This window comes from Mesocricetus auratus, unplaced genomic scaffold (genome assembly GCF_017639785.1).
Source record: "Mesocricetus auratus isolate SY011 unplaced genomic scaffold, BCM_Maur_2.0 Super-Scaffold_100029, whole genome shotgun sequence".
In the NCBI taxonomy this organism is placed as follows: Eukaryota; Metazoa; Chordata; class Mammalia; order Rodentia; family Cricetidae; genus Mesocricetus; species Mesocricetus auratus.
Window position 1 is genome coordinate 20,477,757 of NW_024429210.1, and position 23,043 is coordinate 20,500,799.

The 23,043-nt window shown below is 40.8% G+C and overlaps 2 protein-coding genes and 1 long non-coding RNA gene across 5 annotated transcripts in view; 2 read left to right on the forward strand and 1 right to left on the reverse strand.

Annotated features, from left to right (window-relative positions):
* Psme4 (proteasome activator subunit 4) overlaps positions 1-9,994 on the forward strand; it is a 100,549-nt gene extending 90,555 nt beyond the window's left edge. For 2 of the 3 annotated variants that reach the window (XM_021227275.2, XM_005070337.4), the window contains 5 exons: positions 2,473-2,628; positions 4,659-4,821; positions 6,448-6,581; positions 8,038-8,176; positions 9,304-9,994. In XM_021227275.2, the coding sequence (XP_021082934.1) occupies positions 2,473-2,628; positions 4,659-4,821; positions 6,448-6,581; positions 8,038-8,172 (588 nt within the window). In that variant the 3' untranslated portion in view covers positions 8,173-8,176; positions 9,304-9,994. The other variant, XM_021227276.2, reaches the window with a different exon arrangement.
* The window catches only part of LOC121134684, a 57,003-nt gene extending 43,059 nt beyond the window's left edge, over positions 1-13,944 (reverse strand). Inside the window, exons 1-2 of the long non-coding RNA XR_005871801.1 lie at positions 13,798-13,944; positions 3,475-3,581 (exon numbers count right to left, since the gene is read on the reverse strand). This is a non-coding gene — a long non-coding RNA (uncharacterized LOC121134684). The remainder of the gene's footprint in view (positions 1-3,474; positions 3,582-13,797) is intronic.
* Positions 13,945-14,021: 77 nt separating this feature from the next.
* Positions 14,022-20,569, forward strand: Gpr75 (G protein-coupled receptor 75). The gene is made up of 2 exons (XM_013113584.3): positions 14,022-14,147; positions 18,359-20,569. Exon 2 carries the CDS (start codon positions 18,478-18,480, stop codon positions 20,098-20,100), a length of 1,623 nt encoding a protein of 540 aa, XP_012969038.1. The 5' UTR covers positions 14,022-14,147; positions 18,359-18,477; the 3' UTR covers positions 20,101-20,569.
* Positions 20,570-23,043: the final 2,474 nt, after the last annotated feature.

The following is a 23,043-nucleotide window of genomic DNA, read 5'->3' on the forward strand; positions in this document are numbered from 1 at the left end:
TTTCTCAAAAAGTTTGGACCATTTTTTCCAGCTGATCACAAGGCGCCTCTTTAATCCTTCACCTGTATGCTTCTTGCCTTTATGCCCTTCTTGTTCATTTTTACTGTCATTTTTCCTCTCTCTCCTTACTCTCTCATTCTCACTCTTCTTCAAATATTTAAGTACCGTGTGCCTTTTTCTATGACGAGGAATAAAGCAATAAATGTGACTCCAATTGTCATGAACCTCACTGCCTAGAATGCTATTGCATTGAAAAAGAATGTTGTCTCTTCCCTTTGAAAAATCTGTTTCATTTTGTGTTAAATGCTAAAGCTAGTTAGTATTTTTAAAACTTGTTTTATTTTATTTTTTGGTTTTTACGAGACAGGGTTTCTCTGTATTGTTTTGGAGGCTGTCGGTCTAGTCTAGCCTCGAACTCACAGAGATCCGCCTGCGTCTGTCTCCCAAGTGCTGGGATTAAAGGCGTGTGCCACCACCGCCCAGCTATTTTTTTAAAATTATAATTACATCATTTTCCTTTTCCCTTTTATCCCAGAAATCTCTCCCATATACCCCTCCTTGCTTTGTCTTTCAAATTATGATACGAATGCGTGCGTGCGTGCGTGCGTGTATCCAAATACATATAAATATGCTCTGGGTTAATCATTTATTGTTGTTTTTTTCACTCCCTTCCTCACATTCTTCCTATATTCTCCCCACCCAATTTCACATCCCTCTCTCAAAACAAAAATGAAATATCATAACAAACAAAACTATAAGATAAGAAATATCAAAACAAACAAAAAGAAACAAAAGTCTACCAAAAAAACAAGGTATCTTACACTGTGATAGGGAAAACTAATTTTCTCAGCAGGTATCAACTCCAGATAGATTCTTGGTTAGGGTGAGAGACTATGTGTCTACACCTCCTTCTCAGTGCTGGAACATTATCTGGTTTGAACATGTGAAGGTCCTGGGCATGCTGTCACAACAGTTTTCGTATGTTTATCAGTCCTATGGTTTCTGGAAGACAGCTCTTTCCTTGGAATCACCTACCACCTTTGGCTCTTAACAATTTTTTGTATCTCCTCTTTTGCATAGATCCCTGAGCCTTTGGGACAGGGGTTTGATAAAGATATCCCATTTAGGACGGGGTGCTCTAAAGTCTCTCACTCTCTGCACAGTGTCCAGTGTCTGTTAATTACTATCCACTGCAAGAAGCTTCTCTGATGAGGATTGAGCAATGCATAGATCTGTGGGTAGAGCTGTCTCTCATTAGAAGTCACTTTATTGCCATTGCTTTAGTGAGCAATAGTAGTAGGATTTCCCTTAGGGCCTATGCCTATGTAGTTTCAGTTTCTTGAGTTTAGGTACCTAGTAAGGGACTAGGCAGGAGATCTTCCAAGTAAGGAGAAATAGAACATAATGCTGTAAAGGTTAAAGGATTAAATGAAGAGGGGATGGGAGGACAAAGTAAAAGAGGGAATATGGGAAGGGACAACTGAAGGCCTTTTGAAAGCCATATGAGCCAGGCAGTGTGGCATATGTCTTTAATCCCAGCACTCGGGAAGCAGAAGCAGGTGGATCTCTGTGAGTTCCTCAAGGTCAGCCTGGTCTACAGAGTGAGTTCTAGGAGAGACTCCGAAGCTACAGAGAAAACCCTGTCTCGAAAAAATAAAAAGAAAGAGAAAAGCCATATGGAAACCTACTATAGAAGCTTTCTAAAATTTCTGCACATACATAAGCAATATAAATGGTGCAATTCCCCCAACTAGATGTGCAACCAAGTAAAACCTCCATTGCCAAGAATGGAAAACAGCTTATGAGTTGTTAGCCAAGGGGGTTTCATAGATAGCTGAAGACACCACCTAACTTCTGTGAGCAAAACTGAGAGGTAGACCTGCTTCGTAACTAGAAGTTTCAACATTACTGACTAGTGTTCATAATATTGGAAGATATTCTGCATGCTACCAAAGGAGGAAAGTAGTCATCAATATCACCCAGAAACAAACCCTGTAACCTACAATATCTGTCTAAAAGGTATACTGTTGTAATAATGGCATAAATGTTACGGAAATAACCAACTACTTTTGTTTGGATTTAAGGAATCCATATCTGACACTAACTAGTAGTTCAGACTCTTGTTTGCTTCTCAATCCTTACCTGCTGCTATTGAAAGTAAAATAGAGTAATATGTGGCACTTGGAGGAGTTAATTATCTTAATTATGAATATTTCTCTCCCAAGAGATTATTTTGACTTTCACCTGTGTCTTTAACTTTTCCACCACTGGACAGTCAAACATTCTGAATAACTGCATTGGGAACTTGGCCATACTTCTCTTTGCTTAGAAGGAAATGGAAGATTAAATTAATGCAACTATACCTATGAAAGTAGAATCAAGTTAAAATATTGTATTACTTGTATGTAATATCATTGTCATTTCATTTCTTTGTCAGTTCTGTTATCATATATACACATTTCTCATTCACAGACAGCAAGAAGCAGTTCTTGGCATGCAAGATATACAGTGCTGACCTACCTCCAGACCATGGTATTTTATAATCTCTTTATTTTCCTAAATAATGAAGATGCGGTTAAAGACATCAGATGGCTGATCATATGCCTTTTGGAGGATGAGCAGTTAGAGGTAAAATTTAAATTAGAACAAATGGAAATTCTGTTAACTGAGGCATTTTACTAAGTTCAAAATCAGCCTTGGCCAAAGAGTACAATTCATGAGATGTGTTTTATTTAAACTTTTTTAGTATAACTATCTGTGTAATTAGTCAGATAAAAACTACTGGACAATTTCTTGATGTCCCTTCTCCCAGTTGATGATGTATCACTTGTTACCCTACGCTTTCTTGCCTATGAAATGAGGGCTTGTAATTACTCTTTTTTTCCCTTTTTATTGAAAATAGATTATTTCCTCATTCAATATATCCTGATTGTGGTTTCCCTTCCTCTACTCATTCCAGTTCCAGATCTACTTCCTTTCTGTCTCATTAGAAAAGAATGGAAAAGCCCATGGTAGGAATGTGTGGTGGTGCAAAACCATTCATCTCCTGTCCAGAACGTAGGAAAGATAGGAAAGAGACTTTCCCCACTGTCCCCTCTGAGAGCATGTATTCAAAGCCTTAGGTTCTGTCACTTCCTGGTGGCATCACATTGACACATGGACGTTAGAGGGACATTTAAGACCCAATCTGTAGCAATGCTTTGTCATTAAAATTTACTGTCAAGGAGTGGGGCATCATGGTGTATGCCTTTAATCCCAGCACTTAGGAGGCAGAAGCAGGCGAATCTCTATAAATTCAAGTCCAGTCAGAACTACATAGTGAGACCCTTTCTAAAAGAAAATAATAAATAAAAAAATAAAAATTGTCATGGACCAGGAGGTGGCTTACCAGATACAGGAACTTACTGCCAAGCCTGACATCGTTTGTTTAACCCTCGAACCCACATTAGGAAAGAACTGACTCCTAAGCATTACCTTCTGTCCACTGCACACGTGCTGTAGCGTAGAAACGTTTTCAAGAACATTTGTTTATTAGAATATAATTCTTCTTTCTCCCATATCATAAACAAACATAGTTGTGCCTAGGAAGATATAAGACCATTTAGTGGGCAACATACATGAAGGCTTGGGTTCGCACCTACATAATAAGCTAGGCATGTAGTCACACACACCTGAAACTCCAGGACAGAGACAATATCACTGGGCTTTGATGGTCACCAGCCTTCTTCCAGGTTCATTAAGAGACCCCTAATATCAAAAGAGTGATAGAGTAGGAAACCCAACATTCTCTGGTGTCATAAACATGAGCAATTGCCCCCCCCATACACACAGTGAGAGAATAAATTTTAGAGCATGTAATGAATCGACCTGGCATTTGTCTAAACAGTCTTAGTTTGGTGGTATTTTGAACAAAGAATGAAGGAAACAGGTGTGGTAGCACACACCTGTCACCCTGGCAGGAGGCCAGCTTGAGCTGTGTGAAACCCTGCTTCAAACCAACACAGGAAGGGGGAAAACACTAGGGCCCAGGTTGCACATAGATTTCTGTCTTACTCACTTTGTATCAAAAACCTTGTCTAGAGACAAGAAATGAGTGTGTGTTGAATCTCTCTTACAGAGTTGATTGCATGGATCAGCCTCTCAAGGCTGTGCAGCTTTTGTGAAGATGACTGGATGGTTATGAATGGCCTGCTTCAGGCCTCAGCACAGGGTTTGCTGTGCTTGTAGAGAACATGGATGCTGTTCACTTTGCTCTAGAGTTCTGTCCTGGATATTTTATTAACAAAGGAAAAAAACTGTGAAAGTCAAATCTTGAATTCAGTCCCAGTATAATATATTTATAGAAAACAGGGCAACCAAATGACAGTACAAAGAACCTCTCAAGGAATACAGAGCGAAACTTTGGTTTTTTTGTTTATATTTGTTAATTTGTGAAGAAATTTTATTTTATGTATAATAGTAATACTTCTGTAACCCTGATATAGCTTTTATCCGTTTTGAGGCCACAGAATCCTGGGGAATCTGGTGGTGTCTGGCATGAAAAAGTAAAATTTTCATACATTTCTAGGAAAGCTTCCACTAAGCTTTGCCATGTCACTCAGTCCTTTATCACTTCACACATAGGATCTCAGTTCTAACAGAAATGATTCTCTCTCCAGGTTAGAGAAATGGCTGCTACTACTCTAAGTGGTCTGCTACAGTGTAACTTCCTTACCATGGACAGTGGCATGCAGATTCATTTTGAGCAACTTTGCAAAACAAAACTACCCAAGAAAAGAAAGCGAGACCCTGGTTCTGTGGGAGATACCATTCCTTCTGCAGGTAATGTTACAAATCCTCATATCTTTGGTGAATTAAGCAGACTTGCTTAAACATTTGAAGTACTTGTTTGTGCTCAGGTCTTGGCTAAATGCTGGGAGCAATTTTCCCTACTTGTTAGAGATTGGCATGAAGAAGACAGGGCATGGAGTAAAAAGCTAAAATTGTATGTACAAAGGAACTTGTCCACTATTGCATACAGTAACTTTTTAATGAGACAGTTCGTACATAAGTACATAAAGACAGATCCATAATTGGATATTTTGTGTTTAGAATTTAAGACTTGTTAGAGCACTAAAAGAGAAAACATTTGTCATCATGGTTGGGACATGAGTTTGAACTCTGGGATCCATGATGGAAGAGGAGACCTACTGCCACAAGTTTCCTGTGACCTCACTTGCATACCATGGCACTTGGGTGTGTGCTTGTGCAGATGTGCGAGAATACACACAAAATAAAGCTTTTTTGTTTTTTTTTTTTAATGAAAAGTGGGGATGGGCTAGGAAAATAGCTGGTAAAGTGCTTTCCCTACAAGCCTAAGGCCCTGAGTTTGATTCCCAGCAGCTACATAAAAAGCCAGGTGTGGAGGCCCATAATTGCAGCACGGGGCAGTGGAGACAAGCAGATCTCAACATTCTAGTTCTCTTTGATAATAAAGGGTTTTAAGTCTTTATTTTACTAAATGGCATTGTTTATAATTTTTACTACTCAAAAATTTCATTTTCCCTTCCTTCTCCTTCTGTTCATTGATATGCCTAGGATATATTTACAAAAGAATGTATATTAATTTTACTGAGAAACTCTGAGGGGAACTAGAAATATGGCTAAATGTAATAAGTTCTTGGCTAATATGCATCGTGTCCTGAGGTCAATACCAGTTACTACCAAAAGGTTGGAAACAGATTTAGGTATGGCAGTCATAGGGTGGTGGGTGCTTAGCTCCTGTGAGGCCCTATGCTTGATCGATACCAGTGCCACTGGTAGGGAAGAGGGGAAAGCAACAAAGAAAACAGGGACAAAGGGTCTTTGAAAACACTTGAACTTACACCACTGAGGAAGGAACAGACTCCTTAAGGTAGACATGTGTTGCAGTTCTGTTTTAAGAAATGTGTTTGTCATGCATGGTGGTTCATTTTGTGTGGGGACAGTCACATAGAGAAAATATTACCTAATCTGGGAGATGGTTTTTGGATTAGGAATTACTTAGAATATGAATGAGCTATGTTGGTTTTTAACAATATGACCCATTCCTGACTAGAAACAATTTTACTGTCACTGAGGGACAGCTATAGAATGTCTTTAAAATTCTTGCAGTTTAACCAGGCAGTGGTGACTCACACCTTTAATCCCAGCACTGGGAAGGCAGAGGCATGTGGATCTTTGAGTTCGATGCCAGCCTGGTCCACAGAGTGTGTTCCAAAGCTACAGAGAAACCCTGTCTCAAAAAACAATCAAACAAAATCTTGCATTTTTCTAGTTCAGCTCCAGAAATCATGTCTTGTTTTGTTTTGTTTTTTTGTATGTATTTGTAAATTTCTATTAAATGGGGGAAATGCACAATGAAAGCACATATAGAATGAATGGAAATGTATTTCCCTATAAAGGATGTGTATGTTTTTTTCATTGCAGAGTTGGTCAAACGACATGCTGGTGTGCTCGGACTTGGTGCATGCGTTCTCTCTAGTCCTTATGATGTTCCCACCTGGATGCCCCAACTCCTTATGAATCTCAGTGCACATTTGAATGATCCTCAGCCTATAGAGGTATGTTATGTATGGTCCAGAGGATAATCTATTAGAGCTGTATTTTCAGTTTTGTACAAGTGAGTTTAAGCACACAGCAAGCCAAAGTAAAAGAATAATAAATATCAAGTACCAAACAGACAGACAACAAAATACCATCAAATTGGAGACTAAACCCATCTAGCAGAAATCAACTGGGGAACTACCCTTAAGGCAGCCAGCTGGAGTTCCTAGTAAAGAGAGTCTTAGGCAAAGCAGAGTGTGTCCGCTGGTGAGGCTTCCAGGTAAAAGAACAAATAGCATTAAAGATAACATAGTCAAATCAGGTGCTTACAACAGGAAAATAACCCTGAGAAACTGAGAAAATAGCTAGAGTTCACAGTTGAGTTGAACTTCCATGGCTGAACTTGGCAATTTTCCCACTGCAGGTGCTTTTACATCATGGGATAAACAGTAACAACCTCTGCTGGAAGTGGTTTGCTGCTGCCTGCCCTCGAACTTGGTTTTACTCTTGAGCTCATTTGTTCTTTCCTTCTGCCACAGAGTTAACGAGGCTAAACCATTCCCAGATAGGGAGCCTAAGAGAAAACAGCATACACATGCTCGGGGCCAATTCCACTTCCAGATCCAGCTTCTTAGAGAACTCAAACAGCATATGACAGTTTACCAGAGTAACGTACATCCCAAAGTATTATTCTTCCCTGCTAGTTTATTTGTGTCACTTGATAAATACTTTCCTGCACACTTTGAGATTTACTGCTCTGTAAAGTTACTGCCTCAGCTGGATGGTGGTGGCTCTCACCTTTAATCCCAGCACTCTGGAGGTAGAGGCAGACAGATCTCTGTAAGTTTAAGGACAACCTAGTCTGCAGAGCAAATTCCTGGAGAGCCAGGACTACACAGAGAAACCCTATCTTGAAAAACCTAAAAACAAAACAAAAAACAAGCTACTGTCTCTGATAGGGTCACATTTACCCTATAATTATTAAAGCCCTGCAAAGACATTTCTCCCATGAATAACAAATAAAATTAAATTCTGTAGCTTCTATCCTTTCTAACCCAATATAAAGAGCACTGTTAGCAATAGTTAGAAAGTTAGGGTTCATGTTACTGTTATTCTGACATTTTATATCTACAAAGTCTCTCATCTCACTGAGGGCTAATGTTAAACTAGAACTAGTTATTATATAATCTAATCATGAACACCCATGTTCCCAAGCTAAACAGGTCACCTTTGTAAATACAATATGTGTGGAAACTTGTCTAGCATTATGTCAGTACATTCCAGTGCTTTGTCCTGAAGTAAAGCTAGTGATTTTTATAGAACATTAGTGGAGACAAAAAACTGACTTCGTTTTCTGACACTGTAGCATTTGCACTATGTAAGAGCTGAGATCTGGATGGATTCTAATGCAGCTGAAGGTAACTGGTACTTAACTCTTAGTTCTTAGTTAAAATGTGCATGGGTTGATTACAGATGACTGTAAAGAAGACTTTGTCCAATTTCCGAAGGACCCACCATGACAACTGGCAAGAACACAAGCAGCAGTTCACTGACGATCAGCTGCTTGTCCTCACTGACCTCCTTGTGTCGCCATGCTATTATGCATAGAGGGGTGAGTTACATGTAACTACTTAGTAAAGTCGAAGGGTTCTTTGCTTTGACTTTTTAAGACAGGGATAACTGTAGATCAGGCTAGATTTACATTGGAGTGATTCCTTAGCCGTGTACCACTGTACCATGTTCACCTAACTGTGAACATGGCTTTTGAGGTGGGGGGGGGGAGTATAGTTCAGAGGCAGAGCCCAAATTTAGCACAGATGAGGACCTAGGTTCAATGTCCAGCACTGAGGTAAACTAACATGCTGGCCTGTGCCTTACCTTCAGAGGGTTTTGTTGGGTGAGTTGGTTGGTTGGTTTTTTGAGACAGTGCCTCACTGTGTAACCCTAGCTACCTGGAACTTGCAGCCCTCCTGCTTCTGTAAGCATTCTGGATATTTGTCTCTATATTCCACTAATCTCAGAGTTTGAAACCAGCCCTGACTTACAGAGTGAGAGTCTGTCTCAATAAATAAAATATGTGCTCAGTGGAAATAAGTCCCATAGAATTTCTCATGACTTTGTTTCCATATTTAGGCAGGCTATTTATGAGACAGTTAGAAAACAAATAAGTTGCATTAGTAGCCTGGGTTAATCAGATGAAAGAAAAGAAATTGTAATCCAAGTTGCTTCCTGAGTGGGACATTTGGGGTTATACTGGGAACGCTGGGTTCTATAGTCATGAGAACACTTCATCTGGATTATTTTTTTAATGTGTATGTGTATGTGTGCACATGTGGAGGCCAGAAGAGGGAACTGAGTTGGTGATTGTAAGTGTTAGTTGCTGGGAACAGATAGAAATGCTGTTAACTTTTGAGCTGTCTCTCTAGTCCATCATCTGGATTAGTTGCTTTTTGTCTTTTTAGTTTCTCCACCCCACCCCAGCTATCCTAGAATTTACTATGTTAATCAGGTGGCCTCAAACTCACTCTTCCTCTCCCTCTTCTGGAGTACAGGTATTAAAGGTATTCCTCACTGAGCACAAGTCATCTAAATTCATAAGTGCTTTTTACCCTCTGTAAGGTGGGGGACAGGAAGTCTGTATAGGCAAGGGTCGGGGGAAATGAAGAAAATCTACATGGTGGGATTTTACAACTGAGTGTTTTGTTACCTAACATAATTTTTTTCCCCTCCTTAATGCAGATGACTAGTCCTGATTTGGGGCTCAACTCATCAAAAATTCCAGATCCTCAGGTATCATCTGTGGTGACTCTCTGCAGGTCTCACAACTCAGCCTCCGTTGAGATCTCATCATTTTAGTGACTTTGGCGTTTGGCCTCATAGTCTTTGTTCACAGGTTCCTAGCTGCCATTTGATTTCCTAACTTGTCCTGAAGTGTTCCCAGAATACTGATCACTTTTTCTTTGAGACATATGACAAAGTCACAAAGTCTCAGACTAGAAATAATCCAGTATGATCATAGCATCATGACCAAACAGTCTAGAAACTTGTTAAAAAAACAAAACAGTTTCCTTGGAATGGAGAGAATAGTCATCGTAATGTAGATCCTGTCATTTCATTCATCTCACATTGTTTTGAACCCTTCCTCAAAGGCTGTTGGGTTTAATGGTAGTAGGCCATGGACCACGCATCTGGTGTCTGGAGAGCCACGAAGAGAAAAGGATCAAAGTGGGCTAGTCTCAGAATTAACCTATGACCTGACAGATTGTCTGACCACATTGCAGACGTCTTCATCTGTGTCCCCACAGACTGGAGTTTTTGGTGCTGAATAAGAGCCAATTGCTGAAAAACTGGGGGTTTGGTGAATAAATTTTAGACTGATTTGTATGTGTATACAATGTGTGATTTTAAAAATAAAAACAACATCAATAAACACGTTGGCTGGTTGCTTTTTACCCTCTAGTCTTCACAAATACTGTTTTGCACCTCACCTTGAAATATGTTGCACCTCATATAAATGGATAATTGTAGGATAATTGCTGTGTTTAAGGAAATTTTCTTTTAATATCTCTTCCCCCTCTCTCCCTCCCTCTTCTGCCCCCCATCCCTGCCTTTCCCTCTTCCTTCTCTCCGCCTCTGCCTGCATTCCTGTCTGCCTACAGAATCACGGAAACTAATAAAACTTGGTATGTGTGTTACATAGATGTAAAAGGTTGTGTAAATATAGAGATAGCATTGGCAAGACTTTGTACAGATGCAGCCCTTAACACAACTATTGTGTGGTTTGTAAGAATTCACACACAACTTTTTACTATAGCAACTTGGGGTTTTTGTACCTACAGAATACCATTTTTTAGTGTGTGTTTTTAAATTATTTTCTTTATCATTTCATGTTACAAAAGCTGCAATGTAGGATTATTTAATATTAAAATATCTGGATTTTTATGTACTTTTTGTGTGTATCTCTAAATGATAACATGTTTGCCTGTGACAACCTTTAAAAGTTCAGGGTATCTTTTAGTTGGAATAATTCATAAGTTAATGAATGTCATCTTGTGACACACCCTTAAAGGAACACTACAGTATACTTTTTAGTATTTATATGATGAGCTTCCCAATTTAAGCACAGCAATGGTCTGAGTAGAATATTGAAGTGTCAGCATACACGGACATAATCCCTGTATAGAGTAGTGCCTAACTGACGATTGCAATTGTGTAACTAGTTTAAAACCCAATAAAATAGATTGTTTTTGGTGCCTGACTTCTGTCTTCATTAAGAGAAGACGGTTTTTTAGGCAGCAACTTTTGTGGGTTATTTGCCTTCTTAGGTTTGGATCTGTGATTTTCTTCCCTTTGGCCAGAATGAATTACCTAACTCTGTCCTGTTAAGTGCAGGAGTCAGGCTCACTAGGCATGTTTTATGTGCATGCTAGCCACATGTGACTAGTGATTGCCACATTTAATAGTTCTTCTTCTTCTTCTTCTTCTTCTTCTTCTTCTTCTTCTTCTTCTTCTTCTTCTTCTTCTTCTTCTTCTTCTTCTTCTTCTTCTTCTTCTTCTTCTTCTCCTTCTCCTTCTCCTTCTCCTTCTCCTTCTCCTTCTCCTTCTCCTTCTCCTTCCTCTTCTTCTTCTTCTTTTTTTTTTTTTTTATTTTGAGACAGGGTTTCTCTGTGGCTTTGGAGGCTGTCCTGGGACTAGCTCTTGTAGACCAGGCTGGTCTCAAACTCACAGAGATCCACCTGCCTCTGCCTCCTGAGTGCTGGGTCTAAAGGTGTGTGCCACCAACGCCCAGCCAGGTGTGAACTTTTCTGTCATCACCTAAATGGGTGATTCTCTAAGACCACCCTTTAAGTAGTGAGACTTTGAATTATTGCCCACTTCAGGCTTTTCTTTCTCTTTCCTATTTTATTTGTTTATTAGTTTTGTTGTGGAAAATTAAAATATAAGATATAAAAATACGCTTTAGCTCCTAAGTGGGAATTTAAAGAAATATATTCCTGGTAGTCAGTATGTTCCTTAGTTAAAGTTTTGCTGGATGGAATTCAGGCTTCACCAACATCTTTTTAAAGTGCCAGCATGGCACCTACAAATAATCAAAACATTCTGGATCCTAAGCAAGAAGACTACAGAATAAGACTAAAATTCCAGAAAAAAACACACTCCTTATTGATTTTGTCTATGAGTGATTTGTACCTGATGAAAAGCCAGATCTAGACTCTGCTGGACCTAAAAGCAGAGTCCCTTAATCTGAGTACCCAGCATGCTCCCTGCTAGCTACAGTGTCAGGATTGTTGCTTATTAGTTTGACATTTCCCCCAGATTATACTGTAAGTTTTGAAACTAAATCTTTTAGCATTGCATGACTTTTTACAAGTGGTCTCAAGTTGGATAGAGAAAAGAACTGGATGGCTGATGCTATCTAATACAGCTTTTAGAATATGTGATACATTAAGGATGGAGCAAGTACTATGTCAACAAGATACAAGCTGAGAGGCAAGCAGTAGTAGAAAGCCATTGTTGGTTAGACTGGAAAGGGCATAGGTTTCTGTGAGCTCTGGTGAGCAAGGAAAGCAAAATGTAGGGGTTTGTAAGATCTAATCTTGAGTTTCTGAAGGGATCCTTTGGAAAAGGATGACTTTGCAGATCATATTTAAAGGATATTTTCTTCACTGTTAATGTGGCTGAGGGACTAGAGTGTAGTTAGTTCAGCAGTCAAAGGCTTGCCTAGCACAGCAGAGTCCATGAATCCAACCCCAGCAGTTGAGTGGAGTGCCTTTGTAGATCTTATGTTTTGAGTACTGCTCCACTGTTGAATATTAAAGTAGCTTTCCACTTTCTATACTTCTGAATATACTGCAGTGCCTGTCTTAACACCCCCACACTTTACAGTTTATGTCAGGGTATCCAAGGAATAAGATTTAAGTGGAGAGCTAGTTGCTTGCCGCTGCCCAGTGAATATTTTATTGGCCTTGACACGTGCTTTCCCCAAATGGACATGTTAATGTCATGTCAGTTGGTTTGTGCTGGAATGCTGGTGTTATGCAGAGTGATAGCCTTCACATGTTAATATATTGTTAGCCCTGATTGTTTGCAGATTTTGTCTTTTAGTATATGGGTGTTGTAGTCTAGTTTATGAACCTCACTGCTATATTTGTGCACGTTGTTGTGTATTTCTGAGTAACCCACATAGCTCTAGAACCATGTGCCCCAACTGCCGTCCTCTCTTAGTGGCCTATACAATGGCGTTTTTGTCCTTTTCAATGTGAGGTACCACTCTAGTCCAACTTATGTCTAAATGGAAATTATGCAAGCAGTAGTTAATTTATTTGGAGAGACATATAATTATGGTCAGAATTTCCACTGTAACTGCCAATTACTCTTTTTGTTTTCCTCCATTGTGTCTGGGGTCCAGTGTTAGCCTTATTGACAGCATATCTTAGAACTGCTATATTGCCGGGTGTCTGGGGAGTAGAACATGATTTATGTGGAAATTAGTTGGGAGTTTTTATTGAGTATTCTTTTTCTAAACAATTCTGATATTTCACAAAACTCTTCTAGCATCTTTCTGAGCAAAAATTATGGGGAACTAAATTTCATCAAAACTTGTTACTAGTTTGTATTTATAAAGAAAAAACAGAAAATGGAGGGAGGGTTAGTAGCAATGGTTCCACAAAATATTTCAGCTGGATGGAAGTCAAGGTTTTTGACTTCTAGTACCAGCTGGAAGAAGGGACATTTTTAAATCCTTTCTAAAAATCAAACGAGATTAGAAAAGCAGAAACCTAATTAACCAGGCTGGAATCCTGAAGGAGTAAAGTAGATAAATTTTGTGCCCATAATAACAAACTTATGAGTATTTGTTATTTGATGACTCCGACTAAAAGCCAAATTGAGTTTACTTTAGACGTGTGGACTTTAGGGGATGAGAAGCTATAAGTCTAATGTTTTTGTTGATGTTTGTCAAAACAGGCCTAGCTGGATCACTTTTCAAGATTTTCACACGACACAATTTAATAGTTCCAGTATTCTGTTTTACAATGCACCCACCCAGACTTACACTTCTAGGACACATACGCGTATTGAAGTTGATTTAAGTTGTTATAATGACCTGAACAAGCTGTGAGAAAGGAAAGAAGGCCAGCCTGAAGGCTATCCGTAGGCACTGTCAGTTTCCTCAGGCCTGTAGAGAGACCCACTCATCTCAGACTCCCCGTCGCCGACTAAAGCAAGCATTACCTTAGGGTTGCACTGTGTCTGGCATCCCTTCCTTGCTGTGTATCACGGTGAGGCAAACAGGGTCCTGGCGCACGCCCACGAGGCTGAGGATGGTTCTGCGCACTTCACAATCCGGGCAGCGGGGAGGGTGCGGGCAGGCGGGGCGGCCAGGGTTGGAGGGAGGGGCTGCGCCCCGAGCTCGGTTGGTGACTGAGTCTTCTGCCAGGCTCGCCTAGGCTCCAGGGATGCATGGAGATGGAGGCGGCGATGGCGACGATTCCTTTAGCCTGGCAGCATCCAGGTCCCCGGGCGCAGCTGGTATCGCGGCTGCGACATGGAGGAGGAAGGGCGGCGCTGTGGCCAGCCCGCAGGTGAGAGGCCGAGGGCCCAGACCAGAGGCAGGCGGGAGCGGGGAGCAAGCTGAGTTTGGCCTGGCAGGACGGCAGTGTTCGCCTGCAGCCGGCAGGAATCTTCCTAGGCACAAAATGGATGGCCCACCCCCACAAAGCTGAGTCCAAGCATTCCTGGGCCGACCTAGGCCTGTCTTTCCTTCAATTCTAGAGAGCCCCCACCCATAGCCAATAACTGATGGGGGTAAACCTGTAGTCTCCCACTCCCTTGGTCCTTAGTCCACTGTGCTCTACAGCTGTCTCCCTCCACCAGAGACCCAGGTCTTCCCACCCTGTCAGCTATTGGCGGCTTCAAGGGGGTAGTCCAGCTGTTTAGAAAGAATGGGAATTTGAAATATCTCACTGACCTTGGGCGAATTATCTAGCCTCCCTGAATGTTTCCCAGATGCATTCAAATCAGCGGAAATGGGACAGAACTTTGTTTCCTGTGAGGGTTGGGCTCAGAAAATGCCTGCCAGGAAGAAAGGACATTACTTGAGGGTGGGATAGATTGGAATAATCCAAGTCATGAGTTAACTTGTAAGGCTTATAAATGTCCTAACGTTTGCTTCAAAAATTAAAACAACACAGTATTGGGAACCCATCATACTTTTTTTAAGACAGGGGTCTTAGTATGTATCCCATTCTGGCTTCCAGGGAGGTGGTCTTCTTACCTCATCCTTGTGAGTGCTTGGAATTACAGGTTTGTGACACCACATCCAACTTTTAAACATCTTGTTTTGCAACAGAGTCTCACTGTATAGCCTTGGTTGGCCTGGAACTTGCTATGTAGATCAGACTGGTCTCAAACTCACAGACATGTGCCTGCTTCTGCCTCCTGTGCGCTGGAATTAAGTTCCTGTGCCACACCGCATTTTAATAGGAGTTGACACTATGCAATATGTTTGGAACTCCTGGTTCTTCTAGTTACCTCAGCATCCCTCAACTGTAACGAGATGCATGTGAATTTTGTGAAAAAGTCTCACTATATGTATGTAATCCAGACTAGAAATGTGCTGTACAATCCTGCCTGGCTTTGAATTCATGATCATCTTGGCTCAGCCTCCCCAGATGTGTGCTACTACACTCTGCTCATCCTGTCTTCTGTGGTTAATATATATACTTAAGAGTGGTGTTCTGGGCTGGTGAGATGGCTCACCGGTAACGGAGAGGACCCAATGATGGAAGCAGATACCCAGTTTACACAAATTAGCCTTAGAACTCCATATGCATTTCTGTTTTAGTTAGAGTTTCTGTTGCTATGATAAAACACTGTGACCAAAGCCACTTGGGGGAGAAGAAGGTTTATTTCATTTTATAACTTGTAGTATATCACACAAGAAAGTCAGGGCAGAAATTCAAAGCAGGAACTGATGCAGATGCCGTGGAGGACAGTTGTGTACTGGCTTGATTTTTTCATGGCTTGCTCGGCCTGTTTTCTTATAGAAATCACCCACAGTGAGCCTACATCATCAATGAAGAAAATGTACCACAAGTTTGCCCACAGGCCAGTCTGGTGGGGGCGTTATCTCAACTGAGGTTTTGTCTTTCAAAATGACCCTAGATGTGTTGAGCTGACATAGAACTAAGTAAGCATGGTATAACAGTACAGTATACACACACTAAATAGATAAATACAATAAAAATATTTTAAAGCTGGTATTATAGCTTAAAATCATTCTGATACCACTTATTGGAAATAACATTGAATGTTTAGGAATAGTGAACCACTGTTGACTTTGTTCCAAAACACTGAATACACACACACACACACACACACACACACACACACACACACACGCACGAGATGTATATGCATGCATGTATGTATGTATGCATGTATGTATATATATTCTCTGTGTCACAGCCCTAGCTGCCCTGGAACTCACTTTGTAGACTAGGTTGGCCATGAACTAATAGAGATCTGCCTGCCTTTGCCTCCTGAGTGCTGGCAGTAAAAGGAATATGTCACCCTGTCCAGCTTATATCTTTGTTTTTGTTCTTAATTTTCTCTCAAAGTCCCAAAGAGTTAGTACTGAGCTCTGGATTGACTTTCTCTCCTGTTTTTTATTGTTTTTGAAGTTTTGTATTACAAGAACTTTTACTTAATACTTCATAGGATTGTTTTGAGAGTGAAGTCTGATATATAAAGTTTCAGGTATGAGAGCATAGCAATAAATGACAGCTGTTGTAATTTAGCTTTGACCTAGGGATTCCTCTCTTGAGTGTGTGTGTGTGTGTGTGTGATAGAGTTAAAGAATGGTCTTTGAGAAGCAGTGTTTAGTTTGTATAGAAGTTCTGCCACCTTGCTGAGTGATTTTTTCCAACTGGGTTTCCTCATCTTCAGAATGGAGATACAGATACTATTTTGAGGTTTGGGGAAAATTCAGTATCATGGAACACTGAGAACAGTTCCCAGCATATCATAAACACTTCCTAAATAGACGTTGACAGTTGTGCTGACAGATTGTATTGCTGTTATTTCCTAATGTGAAGTTCTATATATTTTTAATTAATTACACAATATTGCCCCCACAGCAATTCCAAACCATCTTCTTATTCACAGGACTGAACCTAAGACCTCATGCATGCCAGCCAAGTGGTTACTACTGAACTAGAACACCCAGCCTTTCTTTCTTTCTTTCTTTCTTTCTTTCTTTCTTTCTTTCTTTCTTTCTTTCTTTCTTTCTTTCTTTCTTTTCTTTCTCCTTTTTTGCTACAGTGTCATACAGAGTTGCTCAGGCTGGCTTTGAGCTTATAGTCCTGCTGCCTCAGTCCTCAGCCTCCTGAGTAGCTGGGATTACAGCCTGTGCCACCACTCCAGACTTCGTGTCCCCCTCTTTCTTTACTTTCTTTCCCTCGATTAATGCTGGTGCCTCATCATCTCATCTTCTACATGCATAGCTTGGGGTCTTGTAACTCGCATCGTTCCACTTAATTACCTTTATTTCTCTGCTATGTTTGTCATTCTGATACTTCCCCTGTCCCAAATTCTTGCTCCTCTAGTATCTCTGCTCTCCCTGCCCTTTTTTTTTTCAGATAGGATGTTTCTTCCTCACTTCTTATAAATTAACTCCAAGGAACATTTTTTTAACCAACAGTGAAACATTGTATTTTCACTGTAACAATATCAAAATTGTTTACAAACAGGCATGCAGTCTAAAAATAGTAATAGCTATCTATTATTATGTAACTAATCATTGATAATTTTTTTCTAGATTTATACCTTTATCTCCCATAGAATTAGTTTAAAGAAAACTTATTTAGCAGCAAAGTTGGTGTCTGCATGTGTGTTCTGCAGTCTGTGGCCACTGCAGTAGCAGCAGAGGCTGCTTCTGCCTCCATGAGGGGCAGAGTGGCTCTCCCAGAACTCATCTGTCTGATTTTCACTGCCAAGGCTGTACTTGTGATCAAATGCTGAAAGACTTCTGTCCTAGCCAGTCCATAGCTGTTGCTCAGAGCCCCAGTAATCCCTCATTGATTAGGCCCAATCTGCACCCCCGATCCAACAGCTAAATGGTTGGCGCCTGGAAGCCTGTGGGATCCAGCTCAAAGTGGTGGTTAACTATTCCTAATATAGGCTCTGGACCTCCTCAGTGCCATTGGCTATCCCTGCAATGTTAGGCTAAAGTAGACGTTCTCCAGTTGTCAAGAGCAGGGCACTAAATGTTATCTGTCTTGCTGGATTCTTGTTTGGGAGAGGATGGACAGTGAAGATTGGTGTGAGCATTATGAGGGCCACACTATGTATGAACAATACCCTCCTGCTAGTATTTCAAGCATATACTGTTGCTTGCCTCAGTCCTGCTGCAGAAACCTATTCTCTATTTCCCAAGCTGTTCATTTTCCTCCCTGCCCAGCAGCTTTCACTCAGCTGGCTCCTCCTCACCAAAGCTCCCTTCATCCCTTCTCAGCTCCTCCCTGAGAGATAGATTCAGTTCCCCTTGTCCCTGTCTGTAGTCCTTGCAACTACCCTGATGTATCTCCACCCAGAAAGAGATCATGGACTTCCAGTGGAGAAGTCATGCTCCTGTATGTCTCCAGTGTCTGGTTTGAGATGTCCTTTCTGTGTTAGACTTTGTGGCATGCCTTTCAAATCAATAGAGATGAAGAATTTGAATGCTTTTGTAAAGTGGAATGCAATTGTTATGCTCACTAATCCTTTTCTGTTTCTGGGTAATTTTTTTGTGCAGGTTTATCTTCCTTGGCTCTCTTTTGGCACATGTCCCTCGTCTGTGAGTTGAGGTCCTGACTCTCTTCCTGTTGATTTTTTTTTTTTGAGAATACAAGGAAGAGACATCTTTCTCTGAAGATGAACTCAAGTGTCCCCCTTCAGAATGTGCCCAATGCCACCTTGCTGTACATGCCTCCCTTGCAGGAAGGAAACAACACTTCACTCCGGGAGGATCTTCGAGATTTTATCCACATGGCCACATTGGTCACCTGCACTTTTCTGCTTGCCATTATCTTCTGTCTAGGCTCTTATGGCAACTTTATTGTCTTCTTGTCTTTCTTTGACCCAGCCTTCAGGAAGTTCAGAACCAACTTTGATTTCATGATCCTGAACCTGTCTTTCTGTGATCTCTTCATCTGTGGGATTACAGCCCCCATGTTCACCTTTGTGCTATTCTTCAGCTCAGCCAGTAGCATCCCAGATACTTTCTGCTTCACCTTCCACCTTACCAGTTCAGGCTTCACCATCATGTCCCTCAAGATGGTGGCTGTAATAGCCCTGCACCGGCTTCGAATGGTGTTAGGGAAGCAACCTAGTTGCACTGCCTCCTTTTCCTGCATCTTGCTCCTCACCCTGCTTCTCTGGACCACCAGTTTTACCCTTGCCACCTTGGCTACACTGAGAACCAGTAAGTCTCACCTGTGTCTCCCCATGTCCAGTCTGATGGCCGGAGAAGGGAAAGCCATTCTGTCCCTGTATGTTGTTGACTTTACCTTCTGTGTTGCTGTGGTGTCTGTTTCTTACATCATGATTGCTCAGACCCTTCGGAAGAACGCTCAAGTCAAAAAGTGTCCCCCTGTGATTACAGTTGATGCATCTAAACCACAGCCATTCATGGGGGCCTCTGTGAAGAGAGGTGGAGATCCTATCCAGTGCACTATGCCAGCTCTGTACAGGAACCAGAATTACAACAAACTACAGCACATTCAGACTCATGGATACACTAAGAATCCCAACCAGATCCAGATTCCCTCTGCCAATCGACTCCAGCTGGTATCAGCCATCAACCTTTCTACTGCCAAGGATTCCAAAGCAGTGGTCACCTGTGTAATCATTGTGTTGTCAGTCCTGGTGTGCTGTCTTCCTCTGGGGATTGCCCTCGGGCAGGTGGTTCTGTCTCACAATGGGAGCTTCGTCCTTTACCAGTTTGAACTATTTGGATTTACTCTGATGTTTTTCAAATCAGGATTGAATCCTTTTATATATTCCCGGAACAGTGCTGGGTTGAGAAGGAAGGTACTCTGGTGCCTCCAGTACATTGGCCTGGGCTTTCTCTGCTGCAAACAGAAGACTCGACTTCGAGCCATGGGTAAAGGGAACCTTGAAATCAATAGAAATAAATCTTCCCATCATGAGACAAACTCTGCCTACATGCTGTCTCCAAAGCCACAGAAGAAATTTGTGGACCAGGCTTGTGGCCCAAGCCACTCAAAGGAAAGTGTAGTAAGTCCCAAAGTGTCTGCTGGACATCAGCACTGTGGTCAGAGCAGCTCAACGCCCATCAACACTCGGATTGAACCATACTACAGCATCTATAACAGCAGCCCTTCCCAGGAAGAGAGCAGTCTGGGAAAGTTACAGCCAGTAAACTCTTTTGGATTTGCCAGTTCGTACATTGCCATGCACTATTACACTACCAATGATCTGATGCAGGAGTATGACAGCACGTCGGCAAAGCAGATTCCCATCCCCTCTGTTTAAAGTTCCAAGGCCAGAGAATCAGGAGGGAAGGGTTTCCAAGATGGAACAAAACTTTGAAAGATTTTAAGGTCAGTGGCAAAACAAAACTTGAAGAGTCAGTCAAAGAGCTGGCCATTAGACTTTCTTTGGTCTGAGTTATTAGTGTCCGGTGTGCTTCATGGTTTCTTGACATTTTAAGATTTGATGTATAAGTTTATTTCAGTTTTCACTCTAATGTGTGTCCCAATCTTTTGTACTGAACTACTAAGAAGATGCCAGGAACAATCCTACTGATGACAACCCTTTAAGTCAGTGTTATGGGTCTTTAGATTTGTATTGGCCACGTTTTTAAAAGGTGTTTGAAAAAAGAGACCTTTCTGAAGTGTTATTTTTATAAAAATATGGAATTTGAGTCTTTGAAGTACTAAGATAGAAAACAGTATACTTTTTGGTGGCAAGTTGATTTAAATAAAAACTCACTGTCAAAGCAGAAACGAGAAATTGTGTTACTTGTACCTCTGTCTTTACCCAAAGTTCTCACCCAGTGGGAGGCACTTCATCTTTCTTATAAGACAGTTACCTAACAACACAGTTGTAACTCTTGTCACTTTTTACTATACACATTGTTGTTTTGTGTCAGTTGAGTGACTAGCTTTAAAAAGTGCTTTTGGTAGTTTCCTGTTAACTGTTGTTTCAGAAGGACCTTAACCCAGAATCCTACATAGAGGACTGCACTATAGTATGAGGCACTGTTCTGAGAGAGCAGACATGGTGTGTCTCAGCAGTTTGTGGAAGGCAGTGCACACATCCATCATGCATTCTCGCAAGATACCCTTATTTATCAAGAGAAAGAGATGGGGGGGGGGATGATGTAGGCTTTCCTTCTGTATGAGGAGAATTTAGTAGATAGTCACCTGACAGTATTCACATAGATATTCAGAAATAGCCTTTCTAGTTTAAATATTGTTCTTGAAAAAATTTTCAAGGTGATCTATTAATATTTTCAGATGGAGGTTTTTAGATTTTGGCTTTTTTTCCTTATTCTATTTTTATGGGGCTGGAGATTGAACCTTGGTCCACATGCATGTTAGGCAACCAGTCTACCAGTAACTACATCTGTAGCCCAAAACTGATTGTTTTATATTCTCTCATTAACCTTAAAATGGAAGCAAGCAACTATGTTATTCTTACACCTGAAACTGATTTTATTAGATACACTGAATCCTAGGAGGACAACTGTGAAGTCATATTAAAAAAAAAAAGACAACATTTTGGTCATGCAGTTAGGGTCTGAATTCCATAAAATTTTGGCACTTTTCTTTTTCTCTCTCTCTCTCTTTTTTTTTTTTTTTTTTTTTTTTTTTTGGTTTTTTGAGACAGGGTTTCTCTGTGACTTTGGAGGCTGTCCTGGAACTACCTCCTGTAGACTGGGCTGGTCTTGAACTCACTGAGATCCTCCTGCCTCTGCTTCCCGAGTGCTGGGACTAAAGATGTGCGCCACCACTGCCCGGCTCCATAGAATTTTGGAGTACTATTAGACCTAAAACAGAGTATCTTTACAAACTGTTAAATCCAACTATTAAAAGCTCAAAAGTGCAAGGAACAGAAGGCACTAAGCTCAGAGCACCCTGTCCCAGGCTCTGCCCAAAGACCAAGATCACAGGAGATGCTGAGAGATAGAATAGCCCCTTAGCTAGAACCAGCCGATCTGTTTCAGAAATTTAAGTGTGAGGGCAAAGTTTTCAAATTCATCTTCTGGAACTGGCCTACTCAGTTCTCTCCTTCTCTTTCTCCCTCTTTTCTCTTATTTATTCTTGCTAAGTTTTATATCATATCCACTCTCCTTTATTTTGGTAGCTGGATATTCTTTTGGAAATCACTCCTACCTGTTTCAGCTCTGTTTTTATAGATTCAACACAACATGGTTATCACTAATATTCCCACTAGACAGATTCAGTATACATACCTCTCTTCTGCAAAGAATTAAGACATCTAATATCCTCTGCCAAAATCATTTGAAGACTTTTGACAAATTACTAATTAGATGGTTGTTTTGGTTTTTTCTGAGACAGTATTTCTTTGTGTAGCCTTGGCTGTCCTGGAACTCTAAAGTGCTCTTTAGACCAAGTTGGCCTAAACTTAGAGATCCTCCTGAGTACTGAAATTAAAGGTGTGTGCCACCACTGCCCAACACCAATTAGACGTTTGTCTTTTTTTTTTTAATTGTGGAAATGTTTTTTTATTTGTTTTGTTTTCTTTTTGAGATGATAGGATTTTTCTGTGTAGCCCTGGCTGTCTTGGACTTTTGTCTTAATTGAAAACTTAGTACTTAGTTTGATAAAGCAAGCAAATTTGTAATCAATAACAAGATTATTCACACTTTTAAAGGTATATGTCTCTGGGACTTGGGAGATGACTTGGATAGTAAGAGCACTTGTTCAAGCCTGGCGTTGGTGGTGCATGCCTTTAGTCCCAGCACTCAGGAGGCAGAGACAGGTGGATCTCTGTGAGTTCCAGGCTAGCCTGATCTACAGAACGAATTCCAGGATAGCTTTCAAAACAATACAGAGAAGCAAAGAGCACTTGTTCTTCCAGGGAATCAGGTTCAGTTCTCAGCACTCATATGGCAGTTCACGGCTATCTGTAACCCAGTTCACTGGGATCCAGTGCCCTCTCCTGACCTCCATGGGCACTGCCTACATATGATGCACAGACATACATGCAGGAAAAACAGTCATACACGTAAAATAAAATTAAATCTTTAAAATATTTGAGAAATTACATTCATAAACGTCATTTCTTTTGAGGGAGCAGGTATTTAAAATATGACTTAGTAAAAGGTTATAAAAAGTCACTACTTATAAAGTTTTAAATGTTAGGTTTCCTTGTGTGACCTTTGTGTTTGAAATTATTTGGTCAGCATGGGGCCCATTTTCAGAAGTAAAAATTATATAATAAAGAGAA